The sequence below is a fragment of the Balaenoptera physalus genome (assembly GCF_965194825.1).
Source record: "Balaenoptera physalus genome assembly, chromosome: 4".
Taxonomy (NCBI): Eukaryota; Metazoa; Chordata; class Mammalia; order Artiodactyla; family Balaenopteridae; genus Balaenoptera; species Balaenoptera physalus.
The window spans coordinates 78,473,672-78,492,789 of record NC_138891.1 but is presented as its reverse complement, the minus strand read 5'-3'; the positions used below and the strand labels follow the sequence as shown (position 1 = coordinate 78,492,789).

General features: G+C 40.2%; 1 protein-coding gene across 5 annotated transcripts in view; it reads left to right on the top strand.

Moving 5' to 3' along the window:
- The window catches only part of CASR (calcium sensing receptor), an 87,662-nt gene that overhangs the window by 54,847 nt on the left and 13,697 nt on the right, over window positions 1-19,118 (top strand). For all 5 annotated transcript variants that reach the window (XM_082459396.1, XM_082459395.1, XM_082459398.1 and 2 more), the window contains 3 exons: window positions 2,542-2,965; window positions 5,290-5,596; window positions 9,620-10,504. In XM_082459396.1, the coding sequence (XP_082315522.1) occupies window positions 2,781-2,965; window positions 5,290-5,596; window positions 9,620-10,504 (1,377 nt within the window). In that variant the 5' untranslated portion in view covers window positions 2,542-2,780. The remainder of the gene's footprint in view (window positions 1-2,541; window positions 2,966-5,289; window positions 5,597-9,619; window positions 10,505-19,118) is intronic.

Here is a 19,118-nt window from a genome sequence, read left to right as displayed (position 1 = left end):
GTACACCACACAGTACTCCTTAATATTCTGAGTTCTTGAGGCCTTCTTAATTCAAGTGCCAGAATTTCTCACTTGAGTAATCCGGTCCCCCATCTCAAAAGTGGAGTTTGTATTGCCCTCTTTACCATTGTGAAGTTTAAAATACATTGGATGTGTAAAGGACCTGACACTATGCTTGGTTCAATAAATGCTAGTTTCTGTCTCCTCCCAAAGTATTTCCTTTTCTTGTGCATGCATTCAACCAGCATTTATTCAACAGTTACTATTTCAGACGTTGTGCTAAGTACTGGGGAGCAAAGTTGAATTTAGTCATTGGAAACAAAATTACTATATATATTTTTTTCACTTCTGAATGTTGAGGTAAATTCTGCCCACTGGCTGGGGAGCTCCTGAGGGCGGGGAACATGATGTGTGTGGTGCCTTTATATTTCCAGTCCTTAGCACGTGTACTTATTAAATGTATGAATGAATATATGACCAAGGTCAAGAAATGAAGCCAAAAATCTAAGAGCAGGCCTGGAGTCAGAGAACTAGGATGGTCATGGATGTTCAGATGTTCTTTCAACAGTTCTGTGACTGCTGAGTGTCTGCTGGAGTGCTCCTTCCATCTGGGGCCCAGCACCCTCTGCTTGTCATGCTGTTGGAGAAAGAGCCCCCTTCCTAAGGGGCAGGGGCAGCATATGACAATGGTTAAGAGCTTGGGGTCTGGAATCAGACATTTATGCATCTAATTATAACAAAGTGTGATCAGTCTTCCAAGAGGGGAACTCCAAGATCCAAGATATAAAAGACTTTAACAGGTGGACCTACCTGATCTGAGAGTCCAGGGCAGGTCTCCCTAAGGAGTCCTCAAAGTTGCTCACTGCACAACTGAGGGGTTAGTGTGGGTAGAAATCCAACCTGTGCTCCACTCCCCAAGCTGGACATCTTGGTACAAGGTTGTATCTGGCCCATAGGAGTTCTATTCTCCATTCACACAACGACCCCACAGCTGACCAAGCCATGCTCCCACAGTTATGGACGTCTGAAAGCTAAAAGACAAGTAGATGTTTTCCAGAGGGACCAAGGAGGTGGAACAGCATGTGTGAGGTCTGAGAATTTTTTAAAAGGCCTAACTTGAGGATCTAAAGGAAATTCAGTGTGCATGCAGTATGGAGTTCAAAGGGAAGACTAGCAAGAGTGAGGCCGGAAAGGTATTCATTACAGCTGGCATTTCCTGTGAGTTTACTAGTTACACTGTGCTAATGGCTCTCCATGCATTATTTTATTGAGATCAGAGGTTAAGTGACTTACCCAAAGTCATATGTTAGGAAATAGTGGAACTGTGATTCAAAGCCAGGTTTAACTCCAGAGTCTATGCTTCAAACCACTTGTTCCATGGCATCCAAAGACTTGCAGAGGTGGATTGCAAAGGGACAAGACTGAAGGCAGGAAGACCAGTTAGGAAATAGTTGCATAAACCCAAATAAGAAATGCCAGGGTACTTAAGATGGCCTTGGAAATGGGAAGGTGTGGATGGATTCCAAAGAGATTTAGGAAGTAGCGTCTACAGGACTTGGTGGTTGTTTGAATATGAAGGATGATGATGAGAACAGGGAGGAGGTAAGGAGGATTTCTTATTTTGTGTCTTTGTGGATGGCATGTCGTTTGCTGAGGAAGAAGACAGTGAAGGAGGAACAAGGTTGGGAGGAAGGTGAGTTTAGAGTCTGTCAAGTTGGAAGCACCTGTGGGACATCCAGGTGGAGGTGTCCAGTCGACAGTTCAGTGCTTGGGCCTGAATCTCAGGAGAGGCTGTGTAGTTAGTCAACATTGGCATGTAACTGGTAATTAGTAATTGACCCACAGCGTGGGTGAGATAGAGTGTGGAGTGAGAAGAGCAGAGAGTTCCTACTAGGATAATCATGCTAAAGCAGAAGGACCATTGCCTAGATCCAGCTGTAGAGTTTGGTACAACATAATCCAACCCTTGATTTATCTGCATCCTTTACAAGAACTATTCTTCAAAGGTTTATAGAGTATCATATTATAAATGGAACCAGAAATCTGGGATGAGGAGGCCCTGAAAGGGGGGGTGAGTACAATAATAAATAAAAATAAGTGGCCTTCTCTGATATTTTTGTTTGATTTGGAGTCAGATTTAAACTTAAATATGACTCATTCTGTATTTTCCATACAAACATATATGCTGAATAAAATAGCATTAATAGTATTATAATACAAGGAACTGCTACCACTAGGCCAATTCTGTGCATTATTCACACGGAAGAATGAAGGGATTAAAATCCAGTGGCAACATCAGTGAAGGCCTTAGCTTATCAGTGGCCTTTTTAAAATGAACATCATCCTTCTCTGATATGGGCAATTGAAATTTTCTGTATCTTACATGAAGTGCTATAAAAATGAGGCGCTAAGCCATGCCCTCCCCACCTGCTACCCCTCAGCCTCTCTAAATGGAAATTCTGAGCCACTTCTGTTTCAGTCATCATAACAACATGGGATTTAGGCTTAGTTGAATTCATTTTGTTTCTCTTTTGTTTTTAGAAAGTACTACAGGCGGTCTCTGCATGATGTGGTTTCTGAAGACTCAAGAACCACCTACCTCACTAGTCTGCAATGGAGAGGGCAGAAGTGGAAACTCAAACACCACAGTTCCATTCTGTTACTAATTCTGTAGACATGTGCCTCCACCGCAGGGAGTAAGTCGCACCAAGGGGGAAAGTTCTCAGGGGCCCCCAGACCACCAGCACCCTTGTCCCTCCCCCTGGAGAGAAAGCAGAACTATGGCATTTTATAGCTGCTGTTGGATCTTCTTGGCTTTTACCTGGTGCACTTCTGCCTATGGGCCTGACCAGCGAGCCCAGAAGAAAGGGGACATTATCCTTGGGGGGCTCTTTCCTATTCATTTTGGAGTAGCAGCCAAAGATCAAGATCTAAAGTCGAGGCCGGAGTCTGTGGAATGTATCAGGTAAGGTCAGGAGCCACCTTGGAGAGTCTTTTCTCCTCCTGGTGGTTGGAGAAAAGCTGTACCAAACCAGAAATAATTCTTTCAAAGTTGGTTCTCTCTTTTAAAAAATGGTGATTGGTAACCATGCTGAAGCTTATTATTCCCCCCTTCATTTTTTTAAAAGAAATTTTTCCAAAAATAAAATGTCAAAAATACTGAATAGAAAAATCCATGGCCTGTTGGAGCCGTGCTTGGTCACTTGGTAACTGAGTCATCATTGTTCACCTGGAGGCTGTGTTACTTAATGGAAGACCAAGTACCTAGAAAGAAATTTATTGTAGGTTTTGCAAACCTGAGTAGTAAAATCTCCTAATGACCTTAAGTGCCCCAGTGGTCATAATACCTGAGTGTTGGCTGCCTCACTCTTATTTTTTTTAAGGATTTTAAAGCTGAAAGAAACGTCAGTGGCTGGCATGACCTGGGCATCTTCAAAATGCAGTCCGTAGCATTTGGAATCACTCCCATTAGAAATTCTTATAGAAAGCTGAAATCCCCCTGCTAACACAGAATCCATCTACATAGATAGAGAAACACAGAATCCATCTTAACTCTCTCACTGGACTCTCTCTTCGGCCATTTGAAGACAGCTAACATGCCCCCTTGAATCATTTCTTTTCCAGACCAAATAATTTTCTAAATAACTGTTTCATGACATGATTTTCAGACCCTCACCATTCTGGATGCCCTCTCTCTGATGTTCCCTAATTTATCATGACTCTTAGAATATGGCATCTAACACTAGGTACAATTCCTTCAAATAGTATCTGACTTCTGCAGAGTACAGAGGGCTGTATATCACCTCCCTTAATCTGGACATCAGAGACCATTACTGCACCTCAAGGCTTGACCCATCTTCTGAGAGAGAAGAGCACTTTCTCTTGAGATTTGCAACTTCCAGAAGGGATCCAGCGCTTTCCCTTGGTCTTCCTGATAGCTAGAAAATGAAAATGAAAACTAGAATCATTCCAACAAAACTGGATTTCTGCTCGTGTTCTAATGAGGGCTCACAAATTAGATAACATTTTCACATTTTTTTATGAGTGCAGAAAAACTAAGTGTAGAATTTCACTGATGCTGTTTATATCCTTCACATAACCCATGTGGACAAATAACCTTTTTGTTTTTCCCTTGCTGGACAGAGTTGTGCAGGTGCCACTTACATACCTGAGATCAAGCAAGAGCTTGTTCTGAAATAATATATATATATATTTTAATTGTATTAAAGAAAGATAGGAAAATCAGTTTAGCAGTATACATGTTTTAGGTAATGAAATATTCTGTAATAGATCTTCATAACTTTGCAGGTTTAAAAAAAATAAATAAATGAAGGAAACATGAAGAAAATGACTAAGAGAAAATGTCACATTAAAAGTTAGACCAGGACCTTTAGGAACCTGACTGATACAGTGAAGTATAACAGCTTGTATTTCTTTCCCCCTGCCTTTGAGTTCAAGTCTTGAAACCCAAGATACAAAGAGAGAACCTGCAGAGTTGTTAGGTTTTCTTCTCTGGGCGCTGATACACTGATTCAGAACATTTATCAAGCTCTCACTATGCGCTGTGTCCTGGAAGAGTGAAAACTATGTCACTGACCCTGTTTCTCTTTGTTAATTTGCTTGATTTTTATTTAAAATAATGTTCTTTGAAAAGCAATGCATGCTTATTTTTTAAAATAGAAAGTATAAAGACAAAAGCACGCAATTTTAAAACTCATCATTCTACCACCCAGAAGTGACCACTGTTTGTGAACAGCCTTCCTATGCATAATATTTGTTTGCTTGTTTGTTTATGAAGATGATATCACTCATTTCCCTTTCCTCTTCAACCTCCAGGAATGTCGGTTTAAATTTGTGACTGCAAATCTGAAGTTATTTTTAGCTTCTTATGTATTCAACTCCTAATCTATTTATATTTTCCCTGGTCCTTTTTTTTTTTTAATCTCTGTATTACTTTTACTAAAGTACCTCATATCAGTTATTTCAAATTCTTTGTTGGATGAGGCAGATACAAATGATTCATTCTATTACTAACCACAATCCTTGTTATTATTGGTCCCTAACTCTGTGTGAGGCACCATGCTGAGAATTTTGCATAATTATCTCATGTTCACAGCCACCCTCTGAAGTAGGTGTTATCCCCATTTTACAGAGAGGACTTTGAGTCTCAAAAAACACAACGTCATGAAACCAGAGTAATGAAACCAGGTTCAAACCAGCTTTGCCCAGTCTGTACTCTAAAGAAGCTGACCAGAAAGCCTCTTGCTTTCTTCCATTTCTTTCTTCCAGGTATAATTTCCGAGGATTTCGCTGGCTACAAGCTATGATATTTGCCATAGAGGAAATAAACAGCAGCCCGGCCCTTCTTCCCAACATGACCCTGGGATACAGGATATTCGACACTTGCAACACTGTTTCTAAAGCCCTGGAAGCCACCCTGAGTTTTGTGGCCCAGAACAAAATCGATTCTTTGAACCTTGATGAGTTCTGCAACTGCTCAGAGCACATCCCCTCTACTATCGCGGTGGTGGGAGCAACTGGCTCAGGCATCTCCACAGCGGTGGCAAACCTGCTGGGGCTCTTCTACATCCCCCAGGTACCCGTGCCATCTCAGATGGGGCGATGTGGGCAGGGGCCAGGAAAGCAGGCTGGGAGGATGCCACACCCAGTGTCCATACAGTTTGCTATTTTCCCTTCTCTGGCTTTACTTTGGCACAAAAGATCTTTTAATTATCTGTATCATGACCACTGGGGATTTTTGAGATCCCAGAGTCAACAATGTCAACTGGGCCTTCACAATTCTTCCAAAATTCTTTTAAACATACCTTGTATAAAACTTTGTCTTTTTTTCCAGAGGGTTCAGTTATTTATTTTCCACTCCATTCCTTCAGTAAATGGCCATTCTTCTGCCTTTACTAAAAGGAATGAGACCAAATGATGTAAATCCCACCTTTCAAACCCAAAATATCTGCCCCAAATCCTAGTCCCTTAAAAGTCTCTGCCTCTCTCTCCCCTGGTTGAAAGTTTAGCTCAGAGGAAAGCAGGGCATATTTTCTCACAAAATCGGAACTTAATCATTATCTTGCACATTCTAGAAATGGAAAATATTCTATTTCATTCAACAAATACTTGTAGAGTGTATATGAATAAGCAGTTTCCACCCTGCAGGAACTCAGCCTAGACAGGGAAATAGACGTCTGCATTTTCAGATACTAACAATTCACTGAAATAAGTGCTTTAATAAACATCTGTTCAAAGTTGCATATGTTTTTCACCAAAAAAAGACAGCAGACTCTAAATGCCATTTTATAACCTGCTTTTTTTCCCATTAACACTATAGAGCAAACCTTTTTTTCATATTAATATTTATAGATCTGTGACATCATTTTATAGTAGTGAAAAATTGGAAACAACCTAAATGTCCATGGATGGGAGAATCAGCTCAATTGTGTTGCATCTCATATATCAATTTTTAAATTTAATTATATATCACGCTTTAAATTATTTTCTTCAGTGTCTAGTATTTAAAATTTGTTTGATTTGATAAATTCACACTTCTATGCTGGGAGGTCTCTGTTTCCTTGGTGATAGTCATTATCCCTTTTTATACATGTGGCAACTGAAAAAGTCTCGTCATCATTTCCCGAATCCTTACTTCAGGGAATTAAAGGTGTTTCCCATGGGGAAACCCTGGCTTTGTAATCTTTGTGCCCAAATGATCTGACAAAGCCCACAAGAGTAAATGTGTTGGGCAAGATGCAAATATGCATCTTTATATTTGGCATATTGTGCAGTAGTATTTTAAACACACAGTTAAAGCAGGTTGTCATAGCCAACAGACATAAGATGTAATTGCCATCAAGTAAATAAAGAACACAAAGGGGAGGGTTTTAATTCATTGTGGTTTGGATGAAATATAAGGTTAAGTTGAACTTGAATTATAAAAGTGCTGAGAAGACTATAATGAGTATCAGTCAAACCAATGTAAGTGTATCTGCAGCAGTGGTTCTCTGTCATGGCTGCATGTTGGAATCACTTCAAGAGCTTTAAAAATACTGATGCCTGGGACTCACCCCCCAGAGATCCTGGTTTAACTGATATGAGATGCAGCCTGGGCGTCAGGAGTTCTGAAAGCTCCCTAGATGAGTCTAATGTGCAGCAGAGCTGGGAACCACTGCCCTGTTGGGTGAAGGCAGCGGCCCCAGTTGAACTTCTTATGCCACTCACGCCACCAAGTGGATGGAACAAGCAGACCAGCTAGAACAAGTTGTGGTTAGAAGTTTTCTGAATCATTCATGAAACTCTCCCCTCTTACAATAAAAAAATTTTGTGTGTTTTTAAGGGGTTTTTTGGGGGGGAGTGGGTAATGAATTGGTATTTATCCCCACTTTTGTAGTTTACCTTTTAAAAAGTGGAAAAATATTATAAATGCATTCTTTAAGAGAAACATATCCATGGAGGATATGTTTGTTTGTAATTTTTATATCTTTAAAACCCTTTTTGGCCCATTTTTCAAAAGAGTATCAAGAAGTAAGCAATAATGAATGAATTTACAAAAGGCCTGAGTAGACTTTTCATTTGCAAAAACCTGATCGAGAAGCCTGTTGTTTGGGTCTGCAAATAGAGCTCTCTAAAAACAATGACATCTCAACAATTACTTAGTCTAACTAGCTGCCTCATGAGGTGTCACAGTAGAGCAAGAAGGAGCTTATTTTAATAAAAGGAAAAAAATCACTTTCATATTATAACTCTCAAAATCAAAGCTCTTGTCAGAAAAATAATGCCTGCTCATTAGCAAAGTTGGACCAGGTCTTTCATGTATCAATGTCTTTTATGTTTTTGATGTAGAAACTATTCATTAATAAGGAGAAATATATAGAAAGAATTCATTTTAAAGCACTGAACATTGAAAACTAATTGTTTCAATCAGTGAAAAATATTAAAAAGGCATTCCCCCAACTTTCTTCAACATGGTTTTCTTAAGAAGTTTTCAATCTCTCTAGAAAACTGGAGAACAAGAGATATTAAACATTCCTTCATTACCGAGAAGAAATTCCATTCAGTGTAAAAATGCTTTGTCCTTCACAGAGAACAAACGTATGGACACCAAGGGGGGAAAGTGGCGGGGGGTGGTGGTGGTGGGATGAATTGGGAGATTGGGATTGACATATATACACTAATATGTATAAAATGGATAACTAATAAAAACCTGCTGTATAAAAAAATAAATAAAATTCAAAAATTCAAAAAACAAAGAGTTGAAAGACAAGACTGCTAATGGCAAAAAATGCTGAAAGAATGCAAGGATGAAATATGAATAAACCTCAAATTAAATTAAAATAAAAATACTTTGTCCTTCAGAAGAAATGGTTCAGTAACTTGGAACTTCCTAACTGGTGAGCCAAGACACACAAGAGTGCTGCAGATAGGCTGAGATACTGACCCTCTCCAGGTCTGGGATGGTGGGTGGGGTCTAGGGTGGTCAGAACACACCCACCAGGGCTGGTCAGCCTCCTCCGTTCACCCCACCTTCTATGTTTGCCACAACTTGAAAAGAAATTGGGAAGCTCTGCACTAACGAATGCTTTACATGATATTTGGATGCTTCTTCAGGCAAGGATCATTTATCACAAAAGGTAAGGCTTTCTACCCTTGGTGACCCACATCCATGCTCGAATATAGTACTGGCTATGTCCTAGAAAGTGGAAACACATCAAGACAGCTTCTCCAGGGTTCCTTTTCAGCCTCTCTAGGTTTTGGAGACCCACATCAAAAGCCTGTCAAGAGGCCTCGACCACCACCTGAAATTGCACAGAGGAAAGGGCTGCCGGTGGTGGTTGAACTCACTGAGAAGCCAGGAGAGGAAAGGATGTTTTTCTGACTATATTTAATGATGTACATCATCATTATTGTGATGAAGGGGAATTGAGCCTAATGAACCTAAATGGCTAATTGAGCCTAAATGATAAACAGTTCTTAGAAATGACTGCAATTGAGGGTACTTTTATCTAAAGTACTGCTGGCGTGGAGGAGGTGGGGAGATAGAGGAGGGGAGAGAGGGAATAGCTGGAGACTGGAAAAGAGAAACTAGGCAGAATAAGAAAGGGGAATCCCAGAGGCTTCTCTAAAGAGCCTTAGGTTCATAACCCAAAGGGAACCTGATTCCTTCCAGAAGTAAGTCATGGACAAAGTGTTCGTTATAGTAAAGGGGAAGCTAAAATGTTCAAATGAGAACCTGGACCCCACAGGCAGAAGATATGTACATGGATATATTGTAGCCAATGAGGCAGCACAGAGGAAGTTAGGAGAAACTATGGAACAGTGCATAAAGGATAAGTAGATCCTATTGTTGTTGGGTTGACTTTATGATCAGACCCATTTTTGAAGGTAGCATTGTGAAGGATCACCTTCTGGGAATTAGAATGCCCTTGATAGACTGACAGATGCTTGAGTGCTCACACTGGAGAGGAATAGATTCTGGTCGTCTTCACTCCTTCATCCTGTCTGCAGTGACCAGCGTTTGATATATTAGATCAGTGAATGCTCAAAAAGCCTCCTCCACACAGTCTGGAGGCTCACCTGGCACCGCAATCACTCACTCATTCTGTGTTCTTTCCAGGTCAGCTATGCCTCTTCCAGCAGACTCCTCAGCAACAAAAATCAGTTCAAGTCCTTCCTCCGTACCATCCCCAATGATGAACACCAGGCCACCGCCATGGCTGACATCATCGAGTACTTCCGCTGGAACTGGGTGGGCACAATTGCAGCTGATGATGACTATGGTCGGCCAGGGATCGAGAAGTTCCGAGAGGAAGCTGAGGAGAGGGACATCTGCATCGACTTCAGCGAACTCATCTCCCAGTACTCTGATGAGGAAGAGATCCAGCAAGTGGTGGAGGTGATCCAGAATTCCACAGCCAAAGTCATCGTCGTCTTCTCCAGTGGCCCAGACCTGGAACCCCTCATCAAGGAAATCGTCCGACGAAATATCACGGGTAGGATCTGGCTGGCCAGCGAGGCCTGGGCCAGCTCTTCCTTGATCGCCATGCCTGAATACTTCCATGTGGTCGGAGGCACCATTGGATTCGCTTTGAAGGCTGGGCAGATCCCAGGTTTCCGGGAATTCCTGCAGAAAGTCCATCCCAGGAAGTCGGTCCACAACGGTTTTGCCAAGGAGTTTTGGGAAGAAACCTTTAACTGCCACCTCCAAGAAGGTGCTAAAGGACCATTACCCGTGGACACCTTCCTGAGAGGTCACGAAGAAGGTGGTGGCAGGATAAGCAACAGCTCTACTGCCTTCCGACCTCTCTGTACAGGGGATGAGAACATCAGTAGTGTCGAGACCCCTTACATGGATTATACACATTTACGGATATCCTACAATGTCTACTTAGCCGTCTACTCCATTGCTCATGCCCTGCAAGATATATACACCTGCATACCCGGGAGAGGGCTCTTCACCAACGGTTCCTGTGCAGATATCAAGAAGGTTGAAGCTTGGCAGGTACATCCTTCACTTAGATAGCAGTTCACTGTGTAATAAAGCAGAGTTAGACTGATCCAAGCAAGACAGATTAAAGTGGTTATCTCAAAAAGCCAATATCTAAATGAGGTCACTAGATGTAGCCTGGGATTCAACTTGCCTTTTCAAACATCTGAACAACTGACTTCTGCAAAATTGATAGTAATTTAATTTGATTCTTTGTTTGAACCCTTGAGCTCAACTATTCTTTAGTCTAGTGGTTCAAAATATCAGGAGTATGGTCCTTAAATGTTTTTAAATATCCTGGGACAGATTTAGTACTGAGTGGAGTGTTTTTATAGTGCTTAAATTAAATATATTGTTCCCTTGTACGTAACAAGTATTTCTTGAGTACCTATTATATTCCATATACCAAGGGGCATAAAACCATAAAACTAGTGTCACTATGTTTAGTCACCACTTTTGCCATTATATTACTCAAAATATAATGTGCCAGACCCCACCCTCCAATAAGTCAACTAAGCTTAGGACACAAGCAAATCAAGGGCACAGAAAAAACTCTTCTTAAAAGGATATTGGATATTTCAAAAAGAAGCACTGAAGTAGTTGTCATAAAAGATAATCAAAACTTAAGTGGAATCCCTACGCTTTAGTTTATATTTGTTTTGTATTTTTCAATTATACGCAGGAGAGACATCATAATCTTTTTTATTTCATAGAGCTTCTGAAGATAAAAGTCTGGCCCAACTTATATCCCATGGAGCTGCTCATGTCTTGCATATGTAGCTTGATTTTTCAATAAGACCGTGTTTTACGCTCCTTTTGTATTTTCCTCAGTCCCAGACTGAGCTATCAGAGAGTGCATGATGGGGGGTGGGGCGTGAGGGGAGGGTGTGAATCTCTGAATATGGGTTGAATGACTCAGCCTCCAGCTTCAGCTATGGCTCCCCCACTTACTGGCTGCATCATCTCAGGAAAGACACTGCTCTGCTCAAGCCAGTCTCTTCATCTGTAAAATGACCCTAATACCCAGCCTACTTTCCAACCAAGTTTCTTTTGAAGAGGAAATAAGATGATATATGTAAAAGCAATTTGTAAATTGTCAAACTCTAAACAGGTGGTGATTATTTTAAGTAGGATTTCAATATGCCTCAAATTAATCAATCAACTGAGTAAAACATGATCATGAAACCAGCTTTGCATACAGAACCCAACCACCACAAACCCTTGGGAAAAGATGCCAAGAAAAAAAGAACGTACATCCTATGTCAGTCACTTTAGAGATTCTCATGGGATGAGGAGTGACTGTCTAGGCTGGTAGAATGAGCCAAAATGACCTACAAGTTCTTAGCCCTTCTCGTGCGTGGGACGTCTCAGTCAGGCATCATTGTTGGCTAAAGTTTCTAATCTTTATGAGGGACTGAAAGTTTCCTTCCTCGCATTGCACCCCACACACTGCCTGGCAAAGAAAGGGAGCTCTAATGAAGGTCAAAGACCAGAAAGACTTCAGGAGCCTTGATGCTATGGAGTGGAGTTTTAAGAAAGAGGAATAAAGGGACAGTCTTTTAGTAAATACTAGTGTCTTTCTCTCTTCCCTTCCATGTCTCCCTCTCCTTCTTCCTCTCCCTCTTGAAAAGCCTATGGGGGAAAAAAAGCCTAAAGAAAAATCCCAGGGTGGGATTGAAGGGAAAAGAGGCTTCCAGTAGGTAGTCTGACAGTTCTGCTCTTCAGGGACTCCTCTCCCAGACAAGGAAGTAAAATCCAGATGGCCAAGGTCAAAGCATGGACATATGAGAAAAAAAGCCAAGAATTAGGCTATAGTCAAGGGTGGGACTTACAGCTGCATGCAATAGAAAATTCAAACCAAACTGGCTTAAACAAAAGAAGGAACATTATTAGCTCACCATACTGAAAAATCTCAGAAATACCCCAGGTACAACTAGATGCTCTCATCTTCATCTCTTTGTTCCTTTTCCTTGGGCTTAGCAGTTTTCAGCCTCTGCAGCAGCTCCAATCTCATAAAATCCTTACTGCTAGGCTCTCCTTACTTCCCAGGATTTCTTGGAAAAGTCCCAGAAACCACGTTGATTAGACAGCCTGAGATCACGAGTCCATCCCTGAAGCTAGGAGTGGAGTTCTCCCAAACTACTTAGACTGAGAGTAAGAGGGGCGTTGGATCCCCAAAGGGCAATCAGAATGCTCTTACCAAAAGGAGGAGGAAAGAGTAGCAAAGTGGCCCAAATAAAAAGTAGCCACTACACAGACACCTCAGCTGACCCTCGGACAGGTAAATTCGTGTCCTCCTGGCTCACACACGGTCTGGCACAATTCATCCAGGAGAGGAGACAGATAGGAAAGTAGGGTCAGAGCTCTGGGGAGGAGCAACATGTGGGCATCGCCCAACGTGTCCTGTGTGCTTGCGGTAAGTCTCCTTTAAGCCTCAGGAACCCAGGCGGTTGGGTGGGCATTCTGGAATTTAAGCTCTTGGCCATGTCTCTGTCCATCAGGAGATGGACCAACAATTCTTCACTCTCATTACTAACACCTCCATGGAAACCTATCACTCATACAATCTATACAATCTAATCCAAGTACCTCAGCCTGGAATTCCAGCCCCACCTTCTTTCAGTTCTCTTATAAGCCAATCTGCCTGGCACCTCCCCACAAGCACTTACTAGTTTTTGGCACAGTACTTTCACCTGAAGAGCTATCTAGTTTTGTCTCCTCTATCATTGTCCACCACGAACTTTTAACTCTTTTTCAAAATTCACTTTCTCCTGGAAGTCTTCTCAGATCATACTCCCACACACACACTTGCTGACCATGCTTGCTTCCTCGCTTTTGCCGTTTATGTGTACCCAGGTTAATCTTACCCAGCTCTTCAGTTAACCAGAATAGATTCCTATCAACTAAACTTCTGATTAAATAAGGTCAATCATAATCTTTTTTTTTGCTGATCTTTTCTCCCCCTAAAATTTATCAATCAAGTCATATGCCTTTAAAGTAACACCAACAGGTAACTTAAGAGCACACAACACCCAATTCCTCCTGACCTCCACAGAGACCCCAAGCCCTCCTCACACCGTTCCTCAGCTCTCTCTTCCCTCTGATTCCTCTGCAATACTCTGAGCTTCATACGAGCAGGAACTATGTCTGTATTGTTCAGCACTCTGTCCAGAACACCTGACACCTGAATATGCGTAGAATAAGTGAATGAATGAATGAGTAGCAATCTAGTTGATTTGACCTGACAACACGACATAGAGTCCTTTGCAGAGAATTATTCTACCCAATAACCCAGCCTTGACTCAATGACTCTGGCCAGGGTATTCTAGACTCTGATCAGATGAGCCTGGGTCACATGCCTAATAATCAAATTTGAATGGAACATCATGTAAATAAGTAGGTAAGGAACCACCTGCTTCCTTATCTCAGGACAACTGTGCACAAGGCATGCTTCCTACTTTCCCCCACCTTACACCAACCACTCACTAGTCAAAAAATAGGCATGCATGGGAATTCCCTGGTGGTCCACTGGTTAGGACTTGGTTAGGACTTGGCGCTTTCACTGCGGGGGCCCAGGTTCAATTCCTGGTTGGGGAAATACGATCCTGCAAGCTGTGCAGCGCGGCCCCCACCAAAAAAAAAAGGCATGCATGATAAAAGAACCATGGTGATAACAGAAGTCAAATGGAATTGATCTGTCCAGGAAGTTTGGGGGAAGGGGATGAATTGAGGTGAGAGCCAGAGGAGATGGAGGGGAGATAAGAAAATATGACTGAGGTTAGAGAAAGCAATTGGTCCTGGACTTCCCTACACTTAGCACAGGAAGTGGCCAAGAAGCAATAGGCTCCTTACCTCTGTGAACTGTCCCTCATTATCTATGTGAATGGGGTGCTTCGTGCATTCCATCCCATTTTCCCTCTGTGCTAAAAAGTGATGCCGTATGTAAGCTCTGGAAATTCTAGTTTCTAGTCTTTGGCTTAATTCAATTGACCTTTAGAGTACATACCCAGAGGTGATTCCCATTTATGCTTATAATGAGCAATAATTTGACTTTAAAACCCTTTAGAGGAAATACCCTAAAAGGCCACAAGATGGAAATATTACCACATAATAGATAATACATCACCATCTAAGTGACGCGTGTTACGCGCCTCTGTCCCTCTTTTAGTATGTCTTTCTTGGTGTTTGGTTTTCTTTTTGAGTCTCTCAGTCTCTGTCTGTATGTTATATTCTATGTTTAAGTCTTTCTTTTAGCTTTTTTCCTTTCTCTTCCCCTTCACTTATTTTTTCTTTCTTCTCATATTTCTCCCCAAATAAAATAATTTAGAAGTATATTATACAGAATTATAATCTCCAGTATCGACAAAATTGTGTATTTTCTTTTTTAATGGAACTATTAGTTCCTTCTTTTAAAATTCGCAAAAAAAAGCAAAAAAAAAAAAAAAAGGGAGTTCCTTGGCGGTTCAGTGGTTAGGACTCTGCACTTTCACTGCTGAGGGCACAGGTTCAATCCCTGGTCGGGGAACTAAGATCCCACAAGCTGCACAGTGCAGCCAAAAATAAAAAAATAAAAATAAATAAAATTCTAAAAGAAGAGTGTTTTCTCTGGGGGAAATATCTAAATTATTTTTTAGCTTATGTTGCTTTTTTGTGGTTCAGTGGTTATCAATTTAAAGATTCCCTATCATTGCTTTTAAGGGTGAAATTTTTCCCATCTCCACCTTCCCTGTTATGCAAGGTATGATGCAGAAAATTAGGTGCTCGAGTGCAAAACATGCAAGTCAACATGCCAAAAGAAATATTAAAGATGCCTAAAGAGATGACTTAAAGACATGACTTAGTAAACAGATAATTGATTATTAGTGGACAAGGTGCAAATTTTGACTAGGAAAATGCAACACTCGTGTGATCTTACTTGCATACCTGCTGTGAGGATGAAACACTACGGTACTATGCAGGTTAGGATTTGAAATAAGGAAGAAAGTAAAAGATATCATCTGACTAGGCCTTTAAGGATGAATAAGATGTGTGAAAAGGATCTATTCCTTGAAGGACATGTCAAATGCAAAGGCAATTACACACAACAACACAGGTAAATCACAAAAACATCATGCTGAGTGAAAAAATCTGGACTGAAAAAAAGTACAAACAGTATTGTGCAATTTATATGATACTCTATCTCTAATTGTAGAAAGAAAAAAAGCAGTGGCCTAGGGCTGCAAAAGGGGTGAGGATTGACTTGAAAGGGACATTAGGGAACCTTTTGGGGTGACAGGAGTGGTGGTTACACAGGCAAATACATTTGCCAAGACTCAGAACTACACTCTTAAAATGGGTGCATTTTATCCTATGTAAACTGTACCTCAATAAAACTGATTAAAAATGGAAAACAATGGAAAGCCCCCAGGGAAGGGGGCTTGCACGGGGATCTGAATGCCATTCAGTTTGGACCACTTTTCCTATTACTGCCTCTTGGGTTGCCACAAGCATTATATGTGTCTCTACCATCCCATTTTTAAAATATGTCCATCTTCTCAACCTAAATTTTACGCTGGTCCACCTGTTGTAACTAGAGATAGACAACCTAGTAGATGGGCTGTATAATCTAAGTATAGAGTGTAATGGTTGAGAGTTTGGACTCTAGAGCCAGGCTAACTGGATTTAAATCCCAGTTGCTACCTAACATAACAGCTTTATGGCCTTGAGTAGTCACTTAATGTGCTTGTGCCTCACTTTCCTCTCCTGAAGAATAGATACCTCTATCTGAAACTCATGAGGTTTTATGAGGATGACATTAGTTAGTATGCATACTGTGCTTAGGATACTGCCTATACATAATAAACTATTTTTTTAAATAGTATTTTGGCCTTTTTTATAAAAAAAAAAAAAGGAAGCCTCATCCCTCATGCAATTAGTCTGAATTACTTTGTCATAGCTAATTGAATAATTCTGGTTCTCTCTATATTAAGAAACTTCCAGTCCTACATTTTAGGTGTTGGTTGCTCCCTTCATCCTTCATCCGACATCCTCCTGTCACATTCTTATATGGAACAGTTGTGTTTGGGACTTAGCCTTCTCCTCAGGCAACTCCCAGCTCTTACTCCAACATTATTACACTATGGTGATTCCAACTCTCTTTTCCCTCAGGAAAGTGGTGGAGGTTTTATAATCACTTTATTCCATGTTTTGAATGGTTACTGAGAATTAAATTATACCTATAACCGAAAACATGACATGCAAAATATAATATTTAGCTCGAGCTTTCTAAAAAGACCACAAAGGAAATATTTCCTCAGAAAAACCCAAGATGCCTCTTTGTCCTTCGTGAAGAGAAAGTTATTTTATCCTATGAAGACTGTAATTTACTTAAGTGTGATAGGATATATCTATCTATCACACTTAAGTAAAATCTTCTAGCACATTTTAAAACAAATTCTAGTATTTCCCTGTTTGCCTGCTTGTTTGTTTGAATCTAGAAGTTTGATTTTTCTTTTTAAATCAGAAACCAAGAACTTAGGTTACATTTATACCTCAAAAGGAGAAATTGTGTTGGCCCTTAATCCCATAGTATAATTGTAAGTATTCTGCTTTTTAATATATAGGTTTAAATTGCAACCAATTATATAAAAGCCTTAATTTTTATGGTCCTTCTGCCTATTTACTCTTTAACTAATACGGATCTCACATTGACCTTGTTTTTCTCATCTATCCTCAGACTGGTGAAAACCTCATTCTGGTCACCATTTGACAAACCTAACAGTGTTGATTTAATGTTTACTCTATTAACCAAAACCTTTAACACACATAGTTTGAGTAGCCATTAAAATTCAGGCCCTCTACAAATCATTAGGAATACAGAAAGGAATAAGAAAGCATCTGCTTTAGAGGAGCTCGGTCTAATAAACTGTAGGTATAAATTTTCTAGCAACAAAGATTCCAGGGTGCTTTCTTTTCTGGATAAGATGTTTGCACTACTAACTCTTACCTTCTGCCTGTCTTTATCTCCTGTCCCATTTGTGGCTAGAGTTACCAGGTCTCATTAGTAAACTCTCAGCACCAAGTATCCTAGAGGTCACCTTGGTATCAAGGTCTCTACCTGCAGCTGAACGTCAGCTCCACCAATGAAGTCATATTTGTATATTTTAAATCCCTTTCTATACTTTCTTTTTTGCAACAGCTTTACTCAGATATAATTCATATACTATATACAGTTCACCCATTAAAGTGTATGATTCAATGGTTTTTAGTATATTCACAGAGTTGTGCAGCCATAACCACAATCAGTTTTAGAACATTTCACCATATCAAAGCTGTCACTCCCTACCAACTCATTCCAATTCTTTTTTTAAATTTATTTTATTTTTTTAATTGAAGCATAGTTGCTATACAATATTATTTAAGTTACATGTGTACAATACAGTGATTCACAATTTTTAAAGGTTATATTCCCATTTATAGTTATTATAAAATATTGACTATATTCCCTGTGCTGTACAATATGTCTTTGTAGCTTATTTTATAGCTAATAGTTTGTACCTCTAACTCCCCTACCCCTATAGTGCCACTCCTCCCTTCCTTCTCCTCACTGGTAACCACTAGTTCTCTATATCTGTGAATCTGTTTCTTTTTGTTATATTCACTAGTTTGTTATATATTTTAGATTCCACATATAAGTGATACCATACAGTGTTTGTCTTTCTCTGTCTGACATATTTCACTTAGCATAATGCCCTCCAAGTTGCTGCAAATGGCAAAATTTTGTTCTTTTTTATGGCTGCGTAGTAGTCCATTGTGTGTGTATACTATATCTTCTTTATCCATTCATCTGGTTTTTTAATTAATTTTTGCTGGAGTATAGTTGCTTTACAATGTTGTGTTAGTTTCTACTATACAGCAAAGTGAATCAGCTATATGTATACATACATCACCTCTCTTTTGGATTTCCTTCCCATTTAGGTCACCACAGAGCTCCAAGTAGAGTTCCCTGTGCTATACAGTAGGTTCTCATTAGTCACCTATTTTATACATAGTAGTGTATATATGTCAATCCCAATCTCCCAGTTCATCCCATCCCCCCTTTCCCCCTTTGTATCCATATGTTTGTTCTCTACATCTGTGTCTCTATTTCTGCTTTGCAAATAAGATCATCTATACCATTTGCCTAGATTTCACATATAATGTGTTACTATACGATGTTTGTTTATCTCTTTCTGACTTACTTCACTCTGTATGACAGTCTCTAGGTCCATCCATGTCTCTACAAATGACCCAATTTCATTCCTTTTTATGGCTGAGTAATATTCCATTGTATATATGTACCACATCTTCTTTATCCATTCATCTGTCGATGGGCATTTAGGTTGCTTCCATATCCTGGCTATTGTAAATAGTGCTGCAATGAACATTGGGGTGCATGTGCCTTTTTGAATTATGGTTTTTTTCTGGGTATATGCCCAATAGTGGGATTGCTGGGTCATATGGTAGTTCTATTTTTAGTTTTTTAAGGAACCTCCATACTGTTCTCCATAGTGGCTGTATCAATTTACATTCCCACCAACAGTGCAGGAGGGTTCCCTTTTCTCCACACCCTCTCCAGCATTTATTGTTTGTAGATTTTTTTTTTAATTTA